The sequence below is a fragment of the Scatophagus argus genome, chromosome 4 (assembly GCF_020382885.2).
Source record: "Scatophagus argus isolate fScaArg1 chromosome 4, fScaArg1.pri, whole genome shotgun sequence".
NCBI classification, from domain to species: Eukaryota; Metazoa; Chordata; class Actinopteri; family Scatophagidae; genus Scatophagus; species Scatophagus argus.
Window position 1 is genome coordinate 1,771,231 of NC_058496.1, and position 24,663 is coordinate 1,795,893.

The 24,663-nt window shown below is 45.6% G+C and overlaps 1 protein-coding gene and 1 long non-coding RNA gene across 13 annotated transcripts in view; one reads left to right on the forward strand and one right to left on the reverse strand.

Annotated features, from left to right (window-relative positions):
* rimbp2b (RIMS binding protein 2b) overlaps nucleotides 1-22,038 on the forward strand; it is a 73,495-nt gene extending 51,457 nt beyond the window's left edge. For 6 of the 12 annotated variants that reach the window (XM_046386736.1, XM_046386738.1, XM_046386740.1 and 3 more), the window contains 17 exons: nucleotides 1,763-1,967; nucleotides 3,245-3,393; nucleotides 3,822-3,901; nucleotides 4,465-4,574; nucleotides 4,656-5,522; nucleotides 8,586-8,737; nucleotides 9,652-10,323; nucleotides 10,637-10,786; nucleotides 11,036-11,197; nucleotides 14,643-14,751; nucleotides 15,242-15,367; nucleotides 16,674-16,855; nucleotides 17,002-17,170; nucleotides 17,313-17,375; nucleotides 17,662-17,765; nucleotides 19,368-19,439; nucleotides 19,714-22,038. In XM_046386736.1, coding sequence (XP_046242692.1) covers nucleotides 1,763-1,967; nucleotides 3,245-3,393; nucleotides 3,822-3,901; nucleotides 4,465-4,574; nucleotides 4,656-5,522; nucleotides 8,586-8,737; nucleotides 9,652-10,323; nucleotides 10,637-10,786; nucleotides 11,036-11,197; nucleotides 14,643-14,751; nucleotides 15,242-15,367; nucleotides 16,674-16,855; nucleotides 17,002-17,170; nucleotides 17,313-17,375; nucleotides 17,662-17,765; nucleotides 19,368-19,439; nucleotides 19,714-19,872 — 3,531 coding nt within the window. In that variant the 3' untranslated portion in view covers nucleotides 19,873-22,038. Of the gene's footprint in view, nucleotides 1-1,762; nucleotides 1,968-3,244; nucleotides 3,394-3,821; nucleotides 3,902-4,464; nucleotides 4,575-4,655; nucleotides 5,523-8,585; nucleotides 8,738-9,651; nucleotides 10,324-10,636; nucleotides 10,787-11,035; nucleotides 11,198-14,642; nucleotides 14,752-15,241; nucleotides 15,368-16,618; nucleotides 16,856-17,001; nucleotides 17,171-17,312; nucleotides 17,376-17,661; nucleotides 17,766-19,367; nucleotides 19,440-19,713 lie in introns of those variants that run through there. The other 6 variants (XM_046386743.1, XM_046386748.1, XM_046386739.1 and 3 more) reach the window with 5 other exon arrangements.
* On the reverse strand, nucleotides 16-23,041 carry LOC124057980. Its single transcript, XR_006843186.1, has 8 exons — nucleotides 22,860-23,041; nucleotides 8,495-8,709; nucleotides 7,787-8,170; nucleotides 7,395-7,684; nucleotides 7,128-7,284; nucleotides 4,066-4,205; nucleotides 2,595-3,695; nucleotides 16-527 (listed from the first exon to the last, which is right to left on the reverse strand). It is a non-coding gene; the product is annotated as an uncharacterized LOC124057980 (long non-coding RNA).
* Nucleotides 23,042-24,663: the final 1,622 nt, after the last annotated feature.

The window sequence follows — 24,663 nt, forward strand, 5'->3', positions numbered from 1 at the left end:
TGTATGGTGCCAGTGCCTCTTAATTACTGATTCTGTTTCACAAATGCAGGCCTTCCTTCGCCGTCAGTCTGCTAACAGCATGTTATATCCAGCGACAACCTGTCTGCATGACACGGACTCGTGACAGGACGGACTGTGCTGTAGCAGCAGCGGCGTCGCTGTGCGTTGGGCAGTGCTAATACAATTCCATGGCAGCTGCAGTGACCTCCAGAGCGTCTCTGGTTCACACTTTTGACAGTTTGAAACTAGTGATTAGTGATTATTGATGATCTGCCATTCAAATTTAAGAAAATCATGCTTCAGCACCTGGAATTTCCATTACACCTGCCCAACAGTTACGTGCAGTTTATCAGTGGTAGTTTGTGCAATGAAGTTTCCGCTCTTAAAGTATCTGATTGGTGTTTATTCTTATAGTTTTGTTATTGTCATCAATGCCATGAAAAGACCACTACCAACAATAGTTACTTACTTGCATGTATGTGGCTCCATTCAGTCCTGATGAGGGTGTAAATCTTTAATGGTGCAACCTGTAAGATGTATGAAATAACTTTAATTAAAAACATTCCAAAAATGAACTAATTTGAAGTGCTGATGGTCTGTCAGAGACATTTGTGTATTGTGTAACAGAGGCCGTTCATGAAGTTAGCATGCTAACAAGCTAGCCCTGGCCCATCATGTCTGTTATAGCACTGTACCTTCAAAGGTGACTGTCTGACGCCTACTCGTAGTTTCAGCTTGCAGATGTTAACCAGCTGTGAGTTTTTTTTAAAAAAAAGCCTACATAACTACTGAACTGTACTGCAGCCAGCCACCAGGGGGCAGTCCAGATGTTTTGGCTTCAGTTTTGGGGAGCTGGCAGAGAGCTAACAGTGACTAGTAGCTCCATCCAAAGTTAGCTACAGCAAGAAGTATAGTGAGCAGCAGTTAGCAGTTACTCAGGTGATGTGCTGCCTCATGTTTGTTTTGAGCTTGGACAGGTGGGCAGTCTTTGGATATCGTACCTTCAAGACATTTTGTATGGTCACAAGTACATATTTTCAATTGTAAAAAAAAAGAAACAAAAAACAAAGGCAAACTAGTTTCCAAAAACAGCTGGGCCCTCTGATTCTCACATAGGAAGCAATACGCAGACTGGGGACTGTTTAGAGTTTTAGTGGGTATTTACAGCAGCAGGGTAGTCTGCAGTGTGTGGGCCTGACTTAACTACAACATGGTGCAACACTGTGGCTTGTTGATGTGTTGTTTTGGAGTACACTTTGGCTGCACAGATGATACTTGTTAGTACAATTAAATGACTGTTGGTTTTGGTCTTTTCAAAGGTTTACATGACAATATAAAGAAATCTGGGTGTGCATAATGTCTCGAAGCGAGAGGCTTCCTTGTTTTCAGTTGTATAACTGTAGTTGTGCATGTGATTCGTACCCTGCACTGGTAGTTAAGAAGTCATTTCAAGAAGTTTTTCTTTGTAATGACTGATCCACATGTCTGCTGTAAATCTCATTCCATGTTTTATTTGTGTGACAGTAGACGTATATCATCGTATACGTAGCTACTCTACACACAGTCTGTGTGTACTTTCTGTGTGCAAAGCGTTTGGTGCTGCATCCTGTGGTATCCTTATTTTTTTTTTTGTTTGTTTGTTTTCCTTTGTTTTCCACCCTGTCCCTGCCTGTCTGTCTCTCTGGCTGTCTCTCTCTCTCTCTCTCTCTCTTTCCCTCGGTCTGTCGGTCTCTCGATGACTCTCCTTCCTCACCATCATCAGGCCAAAGTTCGCGAGCTGGAGGAAAAATGTCGGACTCAGAGTGAGCAGTTCAACCTCCTGTCAAAAGAGCTGGAGAAGTTCCGGCTCCAGGCTGGGAAGTTTGATATCCTCAGCACTGAACCCTTGACTTTATGTGAATCTCCTGGCTCACCCAACAAATCCCTGTCGCAGCTCCTTAATGGACTGGCTGCCCCCATAGGAAAAGGTAGGATCTTAGTGGTGCTAAGTGTTTTGGTTTTTTCCTCATGGTTCTTATATGAGTATCGAAGCAAAGAAAACTATTTACTTATTGTCATATTTTCAAGTGACTGAAGTCTCACTTATGACGATAGTCGATAAATAAGAGGTCACCAAATGAATTTTGCTTGATGTAGGCCACTCTTACTAAAGTGCTGTGCAATTGAATTAACGTGTCATGTCTGCCATGTGAGAGCTGCTGGCAGTAATTCCACAGTGTACATATTAGAAGAGGAGTCAGCTCCCTCACAGCGAGGCGAAACAGTCGCAGTTGAAATTAGAAGTCTGAGAGGCTTCAGACTTAAGCTGCAGTAAACACAAACTGTTGATGAAATAATCAATCATAGTGAGCAATAGGCTCCAGCTGGCTAAACTGGTTCCCTGTTGGATTTTGACTTGTTTTTGCAAACACACAAACGCTTCACTGATTACTGTCGTATGTAACATTCAGTTCACTTCCAGTAGCTTCATAGTTTTTTTAAGAAATTATTGGAAACAGAATAATACGAGTACTGTGAGGCACCTGCTCAGCAAAAATGTATTAATGGCATTTACTTAAAGGGACACTTCACCCCAGAATAAACAATCCTCTCACCTGTAGTGCTGTTTATCCATCGAGACTGCTTTGGTGTGAGATAATGTTACAGCTCAGCCAAGGAGGACACCATTAACGCTTACATCCCGCCCCGTCACCAGCATCAGCCCCTCGTGCACTTGTCGATGCACATGTCCTTCTGTGCAGTGATACAGAAAGAAAATAGTTCCCACATAAACCTGCTCATAACAAGGGTTATCTTTAGTGAACAGGTCACAGTTTCTGGAAGGAGACATTAATGTTGAATTCTTCTTTTTTTTTTTTTCCTTTGAACACCAGAGCTGAAGTGCCGTTTAGTTCCATCATATTCTAGAGAAGGCAGACATCTCTGCAGCTGATATCTCTAAACCTCTGCAGGTCACACTAAAACAATCCACATGGCTAAACAGCAAAATTATGTGTTTTTGATTTGGGGGGATTTAAGAGGAGACTGAGCAAATCACGTCATAGTGCAGGTTAATGTCTTCAATCAGCTGTACCTGCAGTTATAGCCAGTACCATTGTAGAATGTTAAAATGCTAAGTTACTGATTTCTCTTTTCTGTCTCTGAAATGGACGTTTAAGTCAATGAACTCGTTTGGCACAGGCTTGACTTACCAGTCCTGTTGTGGTGTGAGGATCTGATGCGAGAAGGTCTGTTTGTTCCACAGGCGATGAGGCTCCAACCAGCAGATCTTTGATATCCGAGTTCATTCGACCGCTGCAGATCAGTGGAGACAAGCCGGAGCTCCTCTCCGTCAAGCCAACATTCCTCAGTCGCAGTCGAGCCCGCAGCCCAGCTCGGGCTTTCCTGTCTGAGGTATCTGATGCTGTCTCTTTGTATCCCGAATGGCTTTTTGATTTAGTGCACATTCCTCATTTCCACCTTGCATAATATCTTTAGACAAAATGAGCTTCAAGGTGCAGATGGCAACACAATCTAAAGCACCGTAAATGTCAGCGTGTTGCTTCCTGTTTAGGCAAATGAGATCCTGTTGTTAGGTAAACGTTTCCTCGACAACATGAGGCAGGTTCACCAGTTTTAGATGTGTAACCTCTCGCTCATGCTTTTGTCATCCTCCAGTACAGACAGCACACTTTAATCTAAGTAATGTGTTTGGGCTGAAGAGAAAATCCACACAGCTGGTTTTACTTCTGCATGCTGAACATTTCTGAACATCTAAATATTTGGAAACACTTTCAAACAATAACATTAGTTTTTTGCTTCTTCTTCTTTGCTGTCTCTAGATGGACAAAGAGCTCAGCACAACTACCAGGTCCAAACCGAGGTTCACAGGGAAGGTCCGTCTGTGCGTTGCTCGTTACAGGTACATATACACGATTACGTACCCACATACTGTTGTCTTGTTTAGTTAGAGACACTGAACACAGACAGAAATCACGACCTCCTGCTGGAATTAAACAGTTCCTGTTTCCATCAAGGAAACAGCTGAACAATTAACGAGAGGTGGCCAGAAACCCTTTAACATACCTCTTTACAGTAGACTGAATTGGCTGCTCAGTGGAGACAAGTCATGGACAAACCTTGCTGAGATTATTTGTTTTCTCTCATTCAGCTTCATGCTGTGGTCTTAAAGATGATTCAGTGTTTCCATCTCTGAAGAAAATTACCTGTCAGCACAAAAAATAATTGGAATCCTCAGAGCACAAATACATGAAACCGAGCCAAAGCTTTCAGCCCACACTGTCCTCGGCTCCCTCATGTTTGTAAGAAACAAATAAATCAAAAATGGAAACAAATTTCATATTTTCAAAGCAGCAGAAATCTTTTTCTCTTTCACATACAGAATTGGAGTGTTTGACATTAAGGAAACACTGGTGGAGAGTAACTGTTGATAGTTGAATTGTTCATTTCTGTTTCTTGATGTAGTTACAATCCTTATGACGGGCCTAATGAGCATCCTGAGGCAGAGCTCCCCCTGGTGGCAGGGAAGTACCTCTATGTGTACGGGACGATGGACGAGGACGGCTTTTACGAAGGTTTAACCTGCTTTGGTGCTGCTTAATATTAACACTGCTTAACATAACCACAATATAAAACATCTCCTTTTTGTTCCTCAGGAGAGCTGCTGGATGGACAGCGGGGACTCGTCCCATCTAATTTTGTGGATTTTGTGCAAGATGAGGGGACACCCTCTGTCCAACACAGGGACACAGTAGCTAAAGAACCTGGCTACCTCAACCACAGTAGCCTGGGGCCTCAGAGACTGGGGGTCGGCACAGGAACAGGCATAAGCAGCCTGCTGTCTGACAGTAAGCTAGACTGTCTAAGCACCAGCAGCTTGGGCATGGACCTCCTGGGCTCCTCCAGCAACGGGACGGGAACCTTGGATGTCAGCATTGACGAAGTCGGTGAAGACATTGTGCCTTATCCCCGCCGCATCAACCTGATTAAACAACTTGCCAAGAGTGTGATTATTGGCTGGGATCCTCCCGTGGTCCCACCTGGCTGGGGCTCCATCAGCGGATACAATGTCTTGGTGGATAAGGAGTTACGCATGAGTGTCCCCTACGGGGGCAGGACAAAGTCTCTTATTGAAAAGCTCAATCTGGCCACCAACACCTACCGCATTTCTGTGCAGAGCATCACTGAGCGCGGCCCGTCAGACGAGCTGCGATGCACTATGCTGGTGGGGAAGGACGTGGTGGTAGCACCTTACTACCTGCGGGTGGACAGCATCACGCAGGGCTCCGCTGAGCTCTCGTGGATGCCCAGCAACAGCAACTACAGTCACACCATCTTCCTCAATGGCGCAGAGTACGACATGGTCAAGGCAGGGGGCTACAAGTACAAATTCTTCAACTTGAAGCCCATGACGGTTTACAAGGTGAAGGTTGTGGCGCAGCCGCATCAGGTGCCTTGGCAGCTTCCCATGGATCAAAGGGAGAAGAGGGAAATCTCTGTGGAGTTCTGCACTCAGCCAGCAGGTCAGCCTCCATCCATTTCTTCTTTACTGCTAATTAGCAAATGCTAAGCCATCACACTGGATGGTGAACATGGTTAACATCACTTTAACATCTGCATGTTAGCATTATCATAGTTCACGTGTTGTCCTGTCTGGCCTTAGTCTTACTCCGATCTCTTGGATACCACTGGCATTATTGAACAATGTTACCAAAAAGTCCAACTTTCAGTCTCTTTTTAGCTCCTTTAAGCTTTCTGTTAAACCTGAGGAAAATATCTGACTCTTTAGCTCCTCGACAACCAGCTTCGTCAACTGTGGCTGGAAATAAGGTTGATAAGGGCGCTCAGACTGAACCAAAGTCTTAGCTTTGTTGGTGTAAGTTTTGTGTAAAAGATGTATTTATGGTAAAAGGCGCAGTGTTTCATTCACGTTACAAGATGACAGGCATTAAAAAGTAACTTGTTGTGTTATAAAGTTGCCTACTGAGAAAAGTAACTCAGAGTACTTCTGCATTAGCAAAAATGAAAATGCCTGTGATGTAGTTTCAGCTGGAGGATGTGTTTGAGCGGCAGCCTAATAAATGAACCAACCTCGAGAAAGGAAATGTTTTTACACAGTACACTGGGCACTGCATTCGTCTCTGTGAAAACAACAAACCCTGTGTGGCCTACGGTCCATCATGTTTCAACAAATTAATTCAATTAAGGATAACAGAAGAAAGAAAATACAGTAATATGCTAAAAGTGACAGATTGCTTACATGAAAACACAACTAAGTAAGGAATTTATTGAACTCATTACAACAAGAATGTAATCTGACTACACTCATTCTGATTGCTGGTCTTGTAGCCTCATATTCTGATAATTTATATCCAACACAGCAATCTTATTTATTTACTCAGCCACATGCTTTTATAAACCTGACAAACATCTCAGCCACTTTCATTTTCCCCAGCCACTTTTAGCTCGCCCTCAAGGATTTGTGTGTGTGTGTGTGTGCTACTGTGATAAGAAACATGAACGAACCTTCATAGCAGTGCAAACTAGAGTATCTTGGAGCCAAATTAGTGTAAATAGTGAGTGTAGATCTGTGGGATTTTTTTTTTCCCATGAGGCTCGGGGATGCTTCGCCGCTGCCAGCACTAACTCAGGTCTCATAGCTCGACTGTCTCAATTCGTGAAAGTGAGACTGTAATAAGAGTGATCCTCTCCAAAGCCAGCTACACTGCACTGCAACGTAGTCAGTCAGTTGTGGGTGCACACGCGTCGTGTTGTCGGTTTTTATATCATGTGGAAAGGAGAACAAAACTTCCATTGTTAAGATACCAGGATAAGACAGAAGCATAAAATTAAAAGCAAACCAGAGAGAGAGAGAGAGAGAGAGATTATGATGCTCAGAAAGGAAAAGAAAAAAGGATGGGAATAAAGGAGGACACAGAGAGAAAGAGAGGCTGAAACTCAAATTGACATTTTCTGCTGGCAGCTGACGAGCCAACATGCTGTGAGTTCATTAAATGATCTATCTATTGAACATGTTAATTAGAGGCGTCTGAAACAGTCTCAGTGTCGGTGGTGGACGACTGTTGTCGATAAAGAAGACAGAAGCATCTGGAGGCTTTCACACTCACCACGTGGTCTTCAAGACGAGCAACTTCATTAGTTCTGAGTCATACATTTTCACTTTGTGTCCTCGCTGGCGAGAGCCGGAGGCGTTTTTTCAGTTTGTCCGTCCATCCGTCCTGTTGTCGTGGACGTGATATCTCAGGAAGTCTTCTTTTCTTCTTTCTGCAAATTTGACACAAACGACTTCATGCACTAAAACTGATCAAATCTCACACTAACATTTAACAGATTAAAATGATGAAGTGATTTTCTTTCCGCAAATCAAAGGCCACCTGATGTTTTCTGTCCATCATCCAGCAGCAGAACTGAGGAACTGGACGGCACACTGGGACCAGGTTTCACATGTGCTCACAGACTGAACTGGTGACTCTGATCTCAGGTGTCCACCTTCAAACTGTGCTGACTGTAGAGATCAGGAGCCTCCATGTTTCAGAGTCTGTAGCTTCTCTGCAGTAACGTCCAGATGTGAAGCTTTGTAGTCCACCACAAGTTCACAGGTTTGGTGGTGCTGAGGTTCAGGTGGTTGTTGTTGTGCACCAGGCGATGAAGGTTTCTGTCAGTCCTGTGTAAAAACAGTCTCTGAAGACATCATGTTTCTCACAGACAATTATTCACTGGAATCATACATGTCAGTATAGTGAACTATAATTTTACCAAAATGCACCTTTTATTAAATTCCTGCAGACTCTTCACTGTATAGATTTCATGAGTCTGGACAGACATGGATGTAAACTTCAGTACCCTGCCAGGAAATCTGCTGTTTGTGTCCAGTCTTAATGAAAGTGGCTCTGCTGAAATATTGATTTAAGCACCCACTTGACTCCTCAGAGGAGCTTGTTTATGACAGCCACAGTTTAAGGAAATGAAACCTACAAACGGCCGCCGCCGCCATTCCACACTGCGTGTGTCGTCTGCTGACAGTCGGCGTAGAAATGTGATTGAGACTACGCTGATGTAGATTCTCGGACACACCAACAGCTGCACATTGCAGCTCGGAGACACTGCTGACTGCATCTGCTCGCTGTGTGACTGCAGGGGAACAGCGGCCCTGCACAGATGGGTGTGTTGTTTAGCATGCAGGCAGCACTCAGACGTAGTGGAAATAGCAAACTGTGTTTATTTCATGCTCCATAGAATATTGTCAGCAGGATATAGCCGTACACTCCCTGATGGCTGAATGCTGGCAGTCTAAGTTAAAAATTCTTTTACAATAATTCAGAATTTAAACATTATGTTTTTGTGCCAGTTTGTGGCACAACCTCGAGGTTTGGCTACTTACACTAGCTTTAGATTGAGACATATAATAGAGTTCCCCTAGAGTGAAAATATCTACACTGTGAAATGGTTGCTGGCTGAGAGAAGTCCAGTGTACCGGGGTCAGCACCTTCTTTTTATCCATCAGCGAGGCAGAATTGGTGCACCCACTGTTGAGGAGTCTGTTTTGTGCGTGTTGTGCTCCCCAGGGCCCCCTCTCCCTCCCCAGGAGGTGCAGGTCCAGTGCGGTCAGACGCCCGGGGTCCTGCAGGTCAGATGGAAGCCGCCGCCGCTGACATCTTCAGGAACCTCCAACGGGGCCAGCGTGATTGGCTATGCCGTGTGCACAAAGGGACAGAAGGTACCAGATGTCGAAACAGCGCTTCTTTTTATGTCTTACAATACAGTCCTTCAGAAAGGCAGCCTCTGTCTTCCTCTGTGGTGACTTCTGAGAGTGGTGCTCTGTTGCCACCTGCTGGAGGAATGATATAATGCTTTAAAGATTTAAAAGGAGGGCTGTAACAGGCTCTTTGTTGCTGCGTCACTATGACGGTCCCTCCACAGTTGATGATGTTTCAGTATATAAATCTGCATGCTGTGCGGACATTAAAAATGTAGTGATCATTTTCCAACAGGTCTGAAGTGAGTTATTAGTGATATTTAAACATACTTCAACATGTGCAAATGTTATGATGTGTGTTTTGTTTTTTAGGAATTTTATGTTTTAGTTAAAAATGCGCATAGAAATGTTAGGATTACAGGACTCCCTAAAAACTTCACCTGGATGGGTGTGGCTTTGCAGCAGCTTTGGCACGTTTCACACATATCTACGTGAAAGTGAGAGTTTGTGTTTTAACACCATTTGGGTGGTCGTGGAAGAAGTGCATAAAGGTGGGAAAAATCCAAAATAAAGCAGCAAATTGTGCTGGATGAACTGATCAAACACAGGATTAGGAGCCACAAGATCTGGGTTCATGTCCCGTGTGAGGCTTTGCTTACTTTTCATTTAACTTTGAAAAGATCATGTCAGTGTAGACTTTTGGTTTCACACAGAACACAATAGCACCGATCACAACAAATCATCTCTGTTTCCTGTTACAGTTAGTCGCAAGGTCTCCTGCGGCTTGAATCAGTGCGATCCAAAGAGAACGCACATCAGGTGCACAACACCCGGGTTTTTAGGGAGTCCTGTAGGGTCACAGAGGAAGTACTTTTGTATTGTGACATTCCAAATCGCCCTTTGGTAAGGACTCTCTGGTTCCTTTGTGAATGCAGATAGCAGAGGTCTTATACCCCACAGCAGACTATGTGACCGTGGACTTGAACAGGATTCAGTGTCTGGAGGCCAGGGAAGTCATTGTAAGGACGTTATCAACACAAGGAGAGTCCCAGGACTCGCCCGTGGCCGTCATCCCGCACACTCTCTTGGGCTCTCCACGCCTCTCGCACCGAACCACTGCGCCTCCCCACCCTGTCCCCCACCCGCAGTCCCATCCAGTACACTCACAAACCCATCCTCCTTACCCGTCCACGTACCCCCCAAATCACCCTCAGCCCCAGGTGCAACCTCTGCCTCGACCCCAGCCCCACACGTTGCCCCACGCACAGCCGCATTCGCAGCCTGCCCACCATCAACCTCCCCATCCCTCATCCCAGCCTCACTTCCAGCGCCACCCCATGCCCAAGTCCAAACCCTTAGTAAGTGCCAGAGAGCCAGAAACCAAAGAGCATGAGGTGGGCCTGCGATCAGCCCAGCCCTGGGAGCGATCCCCCTCTCCACTGCCTCCCATGCGTGGACCCAACCTGGAGCCTCCGCACTTCCAGCCACGGCGATCGCCCTCCCCTCAGAGGATCCTGCCGCAGCCTCAGGGAGTCCCTATCCCCAACACCATCGCCAAGGCCATGGCCAGGGAAGCTGCCCAGAGAGTGTTTGCCGAGGGCAACCGGGTGAGCAGATGTTGAATCACAAGACAGTGTCATAGTTTAGTAATGATAATTTAGCAATTTTCAATATTTGTTGAAAATTTGTGCTATTGGAAACTTCTGACAGGATGACAAAATACTTTCACTTGTTTCTGGAAATCTGCTTGCTCTGTTGACTGGTTTCAAGTTAATATGAAACTATATTGGTAAAAGGTGAGAACTGTACAGTAAATATCTCACCCAGTTTGTTTCATTCGGTCCAAGAAAAAATCGGAACATTACACCGCATTATTTGGCTCCTTTTTTCAGTCTAAATGTCTAACATTTCTCTCATCAGGTTGAGAAAAGGAACATCTTTAGTGAGCGAGGCAACGCCTTGCAGCCGCTCAACTCTGACGAGGAGGAGGATGGCTACGACTCTCCTCATGCGAGGAGGAGAGGAGCCTCGGTGGACGAATTCCTCAGAGGCTCAGAGTTGGGCAGACAGGTACTTGACAGAAAAAAAGAAGAAGCTGTGCTCAGCCAATCAGTGAGTGTGCATCACCTGTTCCTAGGAAGAGAATGGACTCATTTATTTACATAGAGGCGAATGCAAACAAAAGCCAATCAAATCACCTCCCCTCAGATGTCTTCTCGATGCGTATTTGTATTTGTACCCAGAGATATGAATGTGACTTTTGGACACTTTTTGGACACAGCTTCTTTCCAGCTTTCTCCCCGTCTGGTTTTCCCTTAGCACCATCATCACCACTACAGCCACAGTGAGGAGTACCACACAGAGAGCAGCCGGGGTTCTGACCTGTCCGACATCATGGAGGAGGACGAGGAAGATCTTTACTCTGAGATGCAACTGGAGGAGGGCCGCAGGCGCAGTATCAACTCTCACAACACTCTAAAGGTACATGCTGCACACCTTCAGGTGGTAGTAGCCGGGGGGAGGGGGTGTACAGAGGTTTAGGGAGGGTCTGCAGAGGTACCTGCTCTCTCTCACAGGCTCTACGACCAGGCCCGTCGTGGCTTTGCCTGGCTGAGCTCCCCTGCCTTGCCGAATCAGCCTTGCTCCTCTTCCACCCGCCCCCTCCAGCACCGCTTTATTCATTCAAGGCTGAGCTCATGGGAATGGCTGCGTATACATAACTGTACAGCATGCAAGAGAGGAAGGCCGTAAACTCAAAATGTTTTTTTTTTATTATTATTGTTATGATTATGGCTTGCATTGCATTTTGATGCTCTTATAATACTGCAGTGAAGGAGTGCAAAAAAGGTTAGAAGGTGATGTTTAAGTGCAGATTGTAATATACCACACTGTATTAAAGGGTCATGGCATATGAAGTGCATAAGGGAATCTCATTTAAGTGAGTACTTAAATGGAAATATTCACTTTTGTTTATGTCTGTCATGTCCTAATGTTTGATTTTTTTATGGTCGAAGTACACGATCTTGTCTTCATTTCAGTGGGGATGAAGGCCAGTCTGCCATCATGATAAAAAGGCATCATGTAATGAGAGTGAGAGGCACTGCAGTGGCTGATTGGTCCTCTTTATCCAAGTGAAGTCACTGCAGGTTATCCCTGTTTTTGTCCAGTTCCCTGTTCAGTATGTGGTGTTAATGAGGGGTAATTCATTGGTGTATTTACTCTTTAAATAGACCAATGCCGCATCTCCTTTTTGTCATCGCCATCTATTTGTAAATCACTGTTGCACATTATCCACCGCCCTTATATCTCTGTAAGAATTATTATAAAATATGTAATGTTGTAAAACAATTAAATTAGATGTTGTTAAGGGAACAGTTAAGGTCCAACTGCTGTTGTCTTGTGTGAGCACATAGGCTAAAGTTGTGTATGTTTGACTACATTTGAAATTGTTTCTAAAGAAGCGTCCCCATGCAGTATGTCATCAGCTGCTGACTCTTCTACTCACTCAGCTTCACGTTGTTCATTTTTGGCTTTTTCTTTTAGATTTATTAATTCCATCCACATCAGTGTTTTCATTTATCCCTCACCCGTGGCACTAACCGAGCCTCTCACCTCCTTTTCTGTTTGGATATTTCTAATTTCTCACAAGCGAAATTCCCTTTTCCACATGTAACCTCCGCGCCCACGCTCGGTTTTCTCAGTTGTTGCTCCATATTTGAGCCATCACAGATTCCTGTTCAGAGCATGCCATTTTCTTCTCACGGAATGAGACTGCATGTCTTACTACATTGCCACAAATAACTAATTCTGTCTTTATTTTGTCTTCCCTCCCCATTTGTTCTATTCACACACTGTGTTGTTTCCTGCCTGTTCTAAAACCATCGAAAAACTTTCCGACCCCCCCCCACACACACACACACACACAAAAATCTAAACTGAACCTTTTGAATTCAACTGACTAACCGAACTGTGACATTGTGGGACTTTGCCGCCCGCTCACAACCGAAGGCGTATTACAAACGTCAGGACTTAGCTGAGGAAAGAGACTGCTGGGACCTCCAGAGGGAGGTGGTGAAGCAGAAGTCGCTCCGCAGCAAGCGTCTCCACAGCATCCCCGAGGTAGCAGAGGAAGAGTTGGACGGCGTGGACGGCATGGGCCAGCGTTTGTGCTTCGAAGACGGCGGACGACCGGGAACGCCGCACACTCAGCGGAGGATGTACCCCCAGGACACCCACATGCACAACCATCGTACCCCCAGCAAAAACTCCCGCCTGCAGCGTCAGCGCTCCTCCCCTCGCTTCACAGACAGCCGCTACTGCTACAACCCAGACGACCGCAGCCTGGGACGACCCAACCGCCAGAACACCAAGAGTCCCGACAGTGGGTTGGACTGTGGCAGTGAGGAAGAAGGATCTCTAGGCCGAAGTCATCGAGGGTTCTACACTCATGGGAGCCCCATGAGGGGCCCCGTGCACATCATCCACTGTGAAGGCCCGGTAGAAAGGCGTGCACTGGCCATGGGCCGTAAAAGAACTCTGACTCGCCAGTGCAGCGTGGAGGAGGACTTTTCTGATACCCCAGTGACTGTAGCCAAGTCGGTACACACGGGTGACTTTAGGAACAGGGACCACTTTGGGCCTGGTCGGGAGGCCGGGCCTCGAAACTACTCCAGGGACGGGGCCCTGAGCGAAGGCAGGCTGAACGAGCTGGACAGGGTCTATTACAGCCCCCACAGGGAGGCTAGGGCCCAGTCTTTGTCCAGGCTGAACCGGGACCAGCCGCTGGTGTGTGATTCAGACTTTCTGCTGTACTTTCCATCAGCAAGCCGCAACCATTCTGTTTTCTTGATGTTGTCTTTTTTTCTTTGTGATTACCCCCTCCCCCCTCTTTATTTGCCATTTTATTTTTTTCATTTTGTGACACATGTTCATGGTTGGTCTGGTTTGATGTTTTATTTTTGTGTGAATTACTTTGCTTGTACTCAGAATGTCAGGTGGATTTTCAAGTAACGCTTTCAATTACCTAAAGGCCATTTAACGAAGTTTTGACTTCTCATGTCTTTGAGGGGAAAGGTTCCACTTAAAGGACAGTCTCTGTGCAGTGCATGGGGACGTGCTGCTCCCGTCTTCCCCCGCCTTTTCTCTGCCAGCTGCCGGCTTCTTTTGTTGCTCTCCATGCAGGGCTGCAGCTCCACCATGTGCTCTGAGCTTTATTTCGGCATCTCCTGGCTCTCATTGCTTCATGTGCTAAATAAGGCCAGAATCGAAACGTTTGCAGCCTGCAGTGTTTCATTTCGCCTTCAACCCAAACACGACACCTCCTGCTCGTTTCTTTCTCTTGTTCCAGCAAAATAAAAAAAAAAAACCCTCTTGCTCATCATAAATTTTCTCATTACTTGTTTTGATTGTTGTAATACAAAGCCCGAGGCTGAAGCCGTAATGGCTTTGTTCATCTGACCACATCTTTATCACACTCCACCCTCCACTTTTACTCTTTTTCTTCTCATCCACTCTTTCTCTCTATTCTCAACTCATCATTTCTGTCGTTTGTGCTGCCATCTGCTTTCTTTTCTCATCAAGGAGCTGACATGCACAGAACAAAACAAACCAAACAAATGGTCTTTAACGAAACATCTGACCCTTCCTGAACCCCCCAGTCCATGTTGTTGTGTTGGGGTTGATTTGATTTACTTGTTTTGATGGTTTGTTGGGTTTCTTTATTGTTTTATGGATTTTTCTGTTACTATTATTTTGCCTCCCTAAGGACAAATGGAAGCCACATCATTTGCTCTTATGTTTTGTTTTTGTTTTTTTAGTTGTCTTAACAGGATTGTGGGATTCTTTTTAAATGATTTTTAAGTGCATCTTCCAACTGCGGGCTGTTTGTATTTCTGACCTCTCACTTGTTGTCTCTTTTACTCTAAAGATCATTGGGAACTCACCGTCGCACGGAAGCGCTGATCGTCTCGACCACTCAGGGAGGAGGCTGGTTCACATCGGCACCCCCCCTCAGCAGCGGCCCATCCCGTCCATTGGTTAGTGAGGTCACCACATGAGGAGACGCCTCATCCCCACCTGCAGGGCCACTGATGTTTGTGCTGTTTATACCATGTGTTTCCTTTACCCAGTGTGAGCCGAGCTGTACATCTCTCCCATAGAGCTGAACAAAAAACACGTAGAAGTTTATTTTGTGTAGCTGCCCATCCTCACAAGCTGGAATTGCCAAATGTTCACACGCAGTTTTGCAGGAAAGTTGTCCCAGATACACCTCTGATGTTTACTGTGGGTTGAAATGTTTCCATGACCTCCCAATTTGACCTTCCCGCAACAGTGCAAGCATTGCTGTTTTACACCCAGTGACTCCAGAGTGAAACCTGTTGCCTTGTACACCCCCTCCTCCCCCACCCACCTCAGGGCAACCTCATCATCCTACTGTCTCAGCATGAGTGAATGGGCCATGGGGTAGGACAGAGTGTGTGTGCGGGGGATCTCTGACCGTAACGCTGTGATTGGTGTCTTCTGTAGAGATCACCATGGACAGTAACAGTGAGGGGAGTGAGGGGAACCTCTCACCCGTCAAGGAGGATGTTTACTATGGCAGTGTAGCTCGGCGCAGGATATGGCGATCTATGTCCTCAGAGGATCAATATGGTATGTGGCGCAGCTTCTCTCCAAGATGACAATTCACCTTGACAAGGTCAGAAAAGGCAAAGGATCGTTCTTGAACACATGATATCATAGTGGTCTGTGCTGGACAGTCAGCTGCTTTTAGATTAGCTTAGCTGAATAAAGCTGACGGGGGAAGACAAGACTGGCCACTTTTTCCCGTTGCTGGAGAATGAAAATCCCTTCCCCTGTTTGTACTCCTAACTCCTACGCCTTCAATCCCAAGAAACCCCCAACTCACCCACTCTTCCCATTCACCCTCCATATCTAGGCTCCCACCCCACCGCAACTGAGCCCTCCTCCTCCTCCTCAGCTCCTCCGCCACCTCCCCTTTGCCTTCTCCTCCCGCATTCATGAGCCAGTAGCTCGGATCTTTTAATTTTGCATGACCCAACACAGTGAGAAGATACTGTACTGGATGAGTTGGTGCTGGTTGTTGGTATCGCTCAGTTGCATTCATTAACTCGGCTGCCATCAGAGTCAAACACGTTTTACACATTTTCAGCATCTTCCAAAATTTCAGTTGCTTAGTTGGTATTGGTTGCAGTGACTCCGAGCCATTCTTCAGCCTTACAATCTGATCTGCCATTGAAACATTTAACATGGTGATCCATGAGAAGCATGGGGAGCCGATATCAGGTTCATCCCTTCCCCCCTCACTGTCCCTGATATCTGCGTTGCCAGGAACTGCTGGGGCATTTGATGTGTTATCTCCCTTGGGAACGTGCGTGTTTTGCCCCTCTTTCGCTGCACATTGTCTCTGGCCTAAATGCATGACCGTACACACGTGCATTTGATGTGGGAATGCTGCCCTCATCACGTCCAATCCCGGGAAAGCATGCATGTCAATCAGCCTCTGTGAGATAAGGCAGTGAAACAGCAATGAACAATAGTGCAGTGTTAACTTGTGTCCTCCTGGTGTGCACAGCCATTCAGTTTCCCTTGCACCGCCAACAACTGCCTGACGTGTTTCCTGTCTGTGCTGTGTTGTACTGTGTTGTTTAGTGACTGTCACGCCAGCGAGCAGAGATGTGTGAACGAAGAACCCTGCTGCGCTACGAGCCTTTATTGTAAAAGCATCCTTTGCTTTTAAGGAGTATCGTTTGGAAAGTGGAAGAGATTTAAAGCAAAACTATCTGATTGGATCTCTGGCTCTTTTTTCACACATGCATCTCATCGCCCTCTCCCCTGTCAGCTCTAACAGAGAGACATCTTCTGCTCTCATTGCCTCTACAGCCAGCGTGGCTGTATAAGGCTGGTAGTAGCAGCAGAGGCCTCCTCTATGTTTCAGACGGCTATGGCGGGCGCAGGCACGGGCGGGGACGGCGCTCCCTGGATTACTATGACGAATCAGAGCCGGAGGAGCTGACCCGCGTGTTTGTGGCTCTGTTTGACTACGACCCCATGTCCATGTCGCCCAACCCTGATGCTGCTGACGAGGAGCTGCCGTTCAAGGAGGGCCAGATCATCAAGGTTTCGCATTTAACTTAAAAACAAGCGACAAAACTTGAGCAAGATTTGTGCCTGTAGACTTAAAAATAGTTCTTGCTAATCACAGGGGCAGGTTTTCTGGTGTCCGTCCAGTTCGCTTTCCCCTCACGCTTTGTCGTTCCTTTTAGGTGTTTGGGAATAAGGACACGGATGGCTTCTACAGGGCAGAGATCCGAGACCGAGTGGGTCTGATCCCCTGCAACATGGTCTCTGAGATCCAAACGGAGGACGACGATATGATGGACCAGCTCCTCAAACAGGGTTTCCTGCCTCTCAACACTCCTGTGGAGAAGTTAGGTGAGACATCCCCCTCAGCTTCGGTCTTCACCCTCTGTGCATCAGGACAACTGAAAGCTCTGCTGAACTGTCTTCCACTGACACGTTTCTCCTTCCCACCACTCTCCCCCACTTAATTATGTTTCTCTGCTTTCCCGTAAAGTGAACTGTGATCGTTTCAAAGATGGCCGCTCAATAAATCGCAGGTCCAGAAAGTCCAAGAGAGGTCTGTGTCCAGTGAGATGCTCTTCTCCACTCTGCTCCATCTGTTTTTCACTTCTCATCATCCTTGTTCATCTGTGAAGTGCTTTTTAGCTAACCTCCACTAGATTTGCTGTCACTAAGCTTTTCCCAACTGAAACACAGGAGTAGTTTGCCTTGCATGCCAGATGATCAGATTGCAAAGATTGTTTGGCTTGCAAAGCTGTTCTGTATCGTCACTGGTCATCACATCCTTTGGTGAAGTTCTTACATTATTCCCACTGATTGGTGTTTTATCTTCCTCTCCACAGAGAGGAACAGGCGGAGCGGCCGTCAACATCCGATGTCAACACGGAGAATGGTGGCTCTGTACGACTACGACCCCCGAGAGAGCTCCCCTAACGTTGATGTAGAGGTACTGTCTTCACATGGCTCCAGCTCTTCACTGTGTCTTTATCGTTCTGTCACCTCCATCATGTTTGACAAAAGCATAGCAGTCAAAGCACAACATATGAGATGAAGATAATTCACGTGGAGCGAATTCAGAATGTGAACAGTTTTGACATTTTGGGAATTAATGCTGTTACGCTCTGTTGCTGAGTTAAATGAGAAGACTGGTACCACTTTTGCATCTGTCTGTTGAAAATGAAGCTGCAGACAGTTAGCTTAGCACAAAGTCTTCAGGCATGGAGAAACCGAGCCCAGTGGCCAAATCATGTAATTACAACCTCATCTGATGCCCAAAAACACTTTTCCACTGATGGATGGAATTCCAAATTGTACCATTTTATCCACATTTAACTTAGTGGAGGGGTAAACTGGAAGTTAGCCGTTTGGCCAGCGGCATCTCGGCACAGCGTGGAAGCCATTCAGAACATCCACGTGATTTTATACCCGGGAAGCTCCTCTAAAGGCCACGAGTGAACATGTTACTCTTCATTTGTTTAATCTGTATAAAAATGTTTCCGTCACTTCCAGTCTTGATGCTAAGCGTAGCTAACTAACTTTATACCAAATGGACAGATATGACGGTGGTAACCTTAACGAAGCCATGGCAACGCAGCATAGCTCACTATTTAAGCTGATACACTCAGTTTCTTCTGTTAAATCTGTAAAGCGCCCAGTGAGTGGATTGGGAATCAATGTTCAGTTTTTGTTGGAGATTCAGCTTTGAGTAGTGAGCTTTAGAGGTGCTGGTAGGCAGATCTGGTCGCCTTCAGACGCAGCCAGGCGAGCTGTAGCTTCACATTGGACACACAGATGTACGAGTGGCGTCCACCTTCTCGACGATGATCAGCTCTTCCTTTAAGTGCAGTTCAGAGCAGTATGTGCTCACGTTTGAGGTTAAATGAAGCTAGAAGCTAGAAGACTGAATTACTTTCCCGTGCTGTTTATTTTTAATTATCATTATTATTACATTATTATTTCGCCCCCTCCCCCCGTTCACTTACTCTCACCTTTCTATTGGCACTGCCACCGACACAGTATGAGGGCAGCAGACTGAATGAGGAGGTGAGTGAGGGTGAGGAGGGTACGCTACTGTCTGCTCTGTGTGTGTTTCCTCCCCCCCTGCCCCCCCGCCCCTCTCCCCCGTTTGTTGGCGTTCAAACGAGGAGGCGGGCTTCAGATGACGGGCCACGGCCCCTCTGTCCTCGGTGGGTCGTGAACACAGCCCCTCATGCACTGCCTGAGCCAGCATCTGCCCTCCTCGGTTTGGTCTGTGTGTCGACCCGTACGTGCACTTGGTTTGGTTTGTGAGTCCCGTAGGACAGATGTGCTCGGTGTGTTGCAATCCTGTCTTCAAAGTTCCAACATGTGATGCATTTCCAGTCGCAACAGTCCGTCTGCCGAGACTGAATTGACACTCGTGTTTAAGATGCATCACGTTGATTTGGAGAAGGAAGCACAGCATTTCAAACTCATCACACCTCAGTAGATTTGATGTATTGGACAGTTTTCAGCCCTCTGAACTGCTGTGAACAACGTGAGAAACGAATGTGTTTGTTCCCCCCGACAGGCCGAACTGACTTTCTGTGCCGGTGACGTCATCACAGTTTTTGGCGAAATAGATGAAGACGGCTTTTACTACGTAAGTCAACGCTTCATCACTTCCTTCTTTTCCTGGTTCCAAATGTTTCCAAATGTGCCGCTAAGTTTTGTTCTCAACGTAACGGTGAATTGGCTGCCGCTCTGAGTTACGCCTTCAGCGCCGCGGAGCTTCGTGACTGTTGTGTAGCATTAAGAACCGTCTGCCAGGTGAAAATGACACAAACAAAGTAACCAAAGTAAGCTTGAAAACCAAACTGAAGTGAGAATGTGGCCGTAAGTACGGCAGAGTCTCACTGCAGTCGTGTCCTCCGCAGGGCGAGCTCAACGGACACAAGGGACTCGTTCCCTCCAACTTTCTAGAAGAAGTGCCTGATGATGTCGAGGTTTTTCTCACCGACTCACCATCTCGTTACGCCCAGGACACTCCAGCACGGATAAAGACCAAAAGGGTACATGCTCCTTCGCAGTACTAGCCCTGTGTCATCCATTTACTCTTTTCAGTTCCCTCTATTATCCCCTTTAGTTTCGCGTCTGTGCGTGTGTGTGTGTGTGTGCGTGTGTGTGCGCCTCATTGAAGTACAATGGGATTTCTGACTTTGGAGCAATTACACTGTAAATAAATAGATGTCTAAGACCTTTATGAAAAAATAAAACTTTAAGACTAATACTTGACAGAGGTACTTTTATTTTTCATGTTTACTGCTGTGAAGGGGGGAGGGTTCTGCGTTGTACAATACATGAATATACTGTATTCATAAAGCATTCTCATTGGCCAAAACGGAGGGGTGGTGGGACGCGTGGGGACTTTTTACTCGTTCGGTCATGTCTGGAAAAACATTAACACTTTTTTGCACATGCATACTTAGCGTTCTAACAAAGATGCTTTATGAATATATTCTGTGGTTGATCTCCAATAATTTCTAATAGAGTAAATAGTTTTGTTGTACTGAAAGATGAACTATGTAGTCTGTAGCTCAGCATGTCCTATAGTCCAGATGCATGAATACCTGAACATTTTATATCAAGATTAAGTCTAGTGTAGTACGACTTTTGTATCTGCTCCTGAACGCCTTGTTTTGTACATTGCTTTCTTGTAAAGTAGCACGCAGAGGTCACTTAGCCTATGTTGCCATCAGAGGATAATTTCAGAAGTAATTATTTACTAAATGTAAATATGTGATGTTATTTTTGTGTTTAACAAATAATGCAATTGTTGAAATATTAATAGTTGTCATCAGATGTTTCTTTGCCTGTGTTCTAATTTGCCATTGTCATAGTACAAACTATTGAAATGCCATCACCATATTTTTTTTTTTTATTTCTTTTCCTCACCCGCTTGGCAAAACAGAAGAAGAGTGTTCATTTCACACCTTAAAGGCTCTGTTTCCGTCACGTAAGTGAGCAACTGAGGATACCAAGATTACGCTCCCCTCGTCTAATGCAGATGACATGGGTACCCTTAGTTTCTGGTATGCAACTCGTGTACTTTATGACATTCCTTTAGGTAGTTTTTGTGTCACCAAAACACTCAGTACTGTCTGTTGGTAGGAGGTTGTAACCCTCGCCAATGCATTAGACAAGAAAGTATGGTATCTTCAGTTGTTTCTCTGAGTGTTGTACATGATAATGTCCGTCTCCTGCAATAAGTCTCCTGCTGTAACTCATGGGAAGCTAAAAGGCCGTCAATTCTCACTAAATTCAGCTCAAATTAATGGTACCAACATTTAGTCGACTGTCAGCGCAGCCTTCGAACAAAACACAAAATCCTATGCAAAAACCCAAAGAAAAGCATAAGCTTTTTTTTCCTTTTGTTAAAATGTACGTTGGATTTTTGCTTGAGCCAAATTTGGAACCATTTTCCTTATATGCAAGTAACAAACATATTCACAAAATATAAAAACACTCCATTTTGGTTTTCAAATCAGGGCTAATGCTGTGAACCAAGATAAACTCGGCTGCCAGCTGATATTTAAAGTGAGACTGTGTTAAGATTATACAGCACAGAAACTGTACATCATATCAGCTAAAATGTGTCAATACTTGAACTTGTGATGGAGGAAAATCCTTACTGTGAACTTTATTCATTGGGACAACTGATCTGATGCTGTTTTGTAGATGATTCTCTAATAAATAATACGGCAGTTTCGGTTCATCTCAGGCTTTGATTAACTTTGGTTCGTTACAGACAAAAGAGCACTCGGCAATAGTCCAACCTTTGCTGAGCAGACGTTAGATCGCTAACCGCTGCTAGCTGTATTTAGCAAAAATGCTAAGGGGAATTTGAACAGTAGTTAAAGTGCTGAGTCAGAAAACCGATTCACTTTCAGATTAGAGGAACGTCTGTGGCACAAGGTGGCACCATGACGACCACCCTGAAAGGCCGTGACGTTGGCTCGTCTTCTGTTTGTCTGCACTCAGAGTGGGCGGGGCTTAAACAGGAAGTGGGTGTGGCTGAGTGTAAGCTGTTAACCAACTGGCCTGAAATTAAGCGTTGATCAGAAGTTGCCATATTTATTATTTATTAGATGGCTTTTTTTGGTCAGCTACACGAGGAGGATTTTTCTTCACCACTACGGACATTTTTTGGGCGGATACCTTCGACCGCCGTCATTTGCAAACCGTCATCTAACGAGATAGTGTCAGCCAGAGGTAAGAGCGCCACCTGCTGGCTGTTCACTGTAGGTAAACACTACACACAGAATAAGAACATTAAAATGTCACAGTATACAGACACAACTGTGGACTATTCAGTTTCATTTTGTTAGCTACATGGAGACCAACAGGGTTAGCTGACATTTTGTTAGCATTCAGTTAGCGTCCATCATTAACTGCCTGTGGAGAGCTTCTCTTCTCTCTACGTCACACATTTCTGATGAACAGCTGACAGGGCCAGCGAGCGGCGGCAGATGAAGCGGCTCGTACGCCATCCTGCGACCCACAATGCTCAGCGATTCCTGTTCGCTGTTGACACATTTTCCTTGGATTTACTTGGAAGTGGAACAATGTTTTGTTCCCTCAAAAGTTACACAGTCTGACTTTAAACTCAGTTAAATAAAAGGCAGCAGAATGATTTTGATATTGTAAATTCACACTTGCTGTATATAAAGTCAAACCATCCGTCTTCCCAAAGTGCAATTCAAAGGAGCCTTTTAGCTCATGATTACAGAAAAGGAATAGTGACTAGTAGTTTCTCTGTAACCCAGTTGTATCAGTAAATATCTATATCTATATATATATATATATATATATATTTAAGAGGAAGGAAAGTGAATGTGATATAAATATGTCCCACTTGTCCCAAAATGCAAATGTATCTGTTTATGTGAGAGAAACTGCCCTACCTGTGAAATTCACTGTTGGGAAATGTTGTCACTTTACGTTGATGTGGAAGTTAGTCGATGCTTAAATGCTGTGCTGTTGTAGCTTATTCATAGAAGAAGGAAAAAGAAACTGTTTGTACCTGACAGAGGGGGAGGGGGTGGAGGGACAGGACAACATCCAGGGAGGTAGACTTCAGAGCTATGGTGGCCCTGCTGAGACAGAAAGGACTTAAAAAGAGAAGGAGGGGAGTAGTGACTGAGGTGTGACAGACGGCTGGCTTTTTAACACCCTCAACTGTCCCTTACGGGTCTCCCATTAGGTTCCATTGGAAAAATCGGCTCCGCCCAGAAGAGCTGCCTCCCCCACAGTGCGTCCACACATCCCCGGCTCCGGCCCTGCCACCGTGGGGCCCGGCAGTCCCATCAGGGCCCCACTGGACATGTACTCCTCCAAAAAGAAAAAGGGACTGCTCTCCAAAGGGAAGAAACTATTGCAAAGACTCGGCGCTGTAAAATAATTTCTCGGAGTGTCGTCCACTTTCTTGTAGTGTTTAACGAAAGAGAACATATAACGCAGTGGACAGGTGGCTTTGTGAGCTCAGCAAATGCGTTATTCTTGTACATCTGATGTATAATAGAATATTTGTATTTTGTTAACGGTATCTACTACATATTTTCAAGAACACATTTCATATGACGGCCGGTGTAGTATTTTACCTCCGAGTCTCTGACTGGCCGATGAAGTCTCGCCGACCCACGAGACGGGGCCCGGGTCCTTGTCCTCCAGGGTCCAGTCTGATGGTCCCACTGGGGTCTCTGCGAACAGAAATCAGAATGTCACCCAAACAGCGAGGGCTCAGTCAAACCGCGGAGGAGAAAGACGGGACTCGGGAGGGCCTCGACTCGAGCTCGTCCACAGTCGCGTGAGAGGTTTGCATGCTTTACTTCGGCACATTCCCTCCTGATCCGACGCGTTGGGCTCACAATGTGGCTGGCTTGCTGGGACAAATCAGCAGCATTAACCCCATTAGCCGTCTTCTGCCCTGTCGACACCTGAGAGAGCGCCGAGTACCTCCCCCTCCCCCACACACGTCGAGACACCTACAAAACAAGCACACACGGTTCCTCCTACAGGGTCTCTGCAGTAAAATCAGCCTGAATGGAAACCCCTGGTAGATCCAACCTCCATGTACTTGCCTTACAATCGCACAACGGTTAGTATCTTGTCCGGCCTACTGTCCGTTTTATGTTGTTCCGTCATCAGACAAAATGTTTGCAGGTGTTAATCCTGACTTGTGACGTGCAGGGTATCGTGTGACTGTCGTGACTCCCGCAGGACCAGAGCTTACGTAGAACCGCCCAAGACTCCTGTGTTAACTGTGTCCATAATCCATTCATTCACCCATCCATTAGTGAAGTAACAGCAACAAAAAAAGGTCAAAGATGCTCCTCCTCCCAAACGTTTTGGGCCTCTGAGTAAATGAAGGCACTTTACTCTTCAGTTCACTGTTTTTGCTGCCACACTGGTGCACATCTGCTTTAAAGTAACGACTACGTGAACAGATTTAAATAAAATAAGTAGAAGTAGTTAAACTGTGTGATCCAGCATCAGCAAATGAAGTCCTGTCATTGTACTGCAATGATTCCTGCGATGCAAGACTTTTGGCCTTCACGACAAGACTAAAAGTTTGACTGTTTCCACAGTAGTTGACGATGAGACACAAGGCTACCTCTACGCTGCCCCTCGACCCTCCTCGCCCCAAATCTGTTAGATCTGAAATCTGTCCAATCGAGCCAATCTGTCATTGATGCCTGTTCAGTGTCCCAAGTTATGTTGGTGCAGGATACAAGTACTGTATATCAATACATATATAATATATATATATATATATACACACAAACACATATATGTGTGTATATATATATATCTACACCTTAATGTAG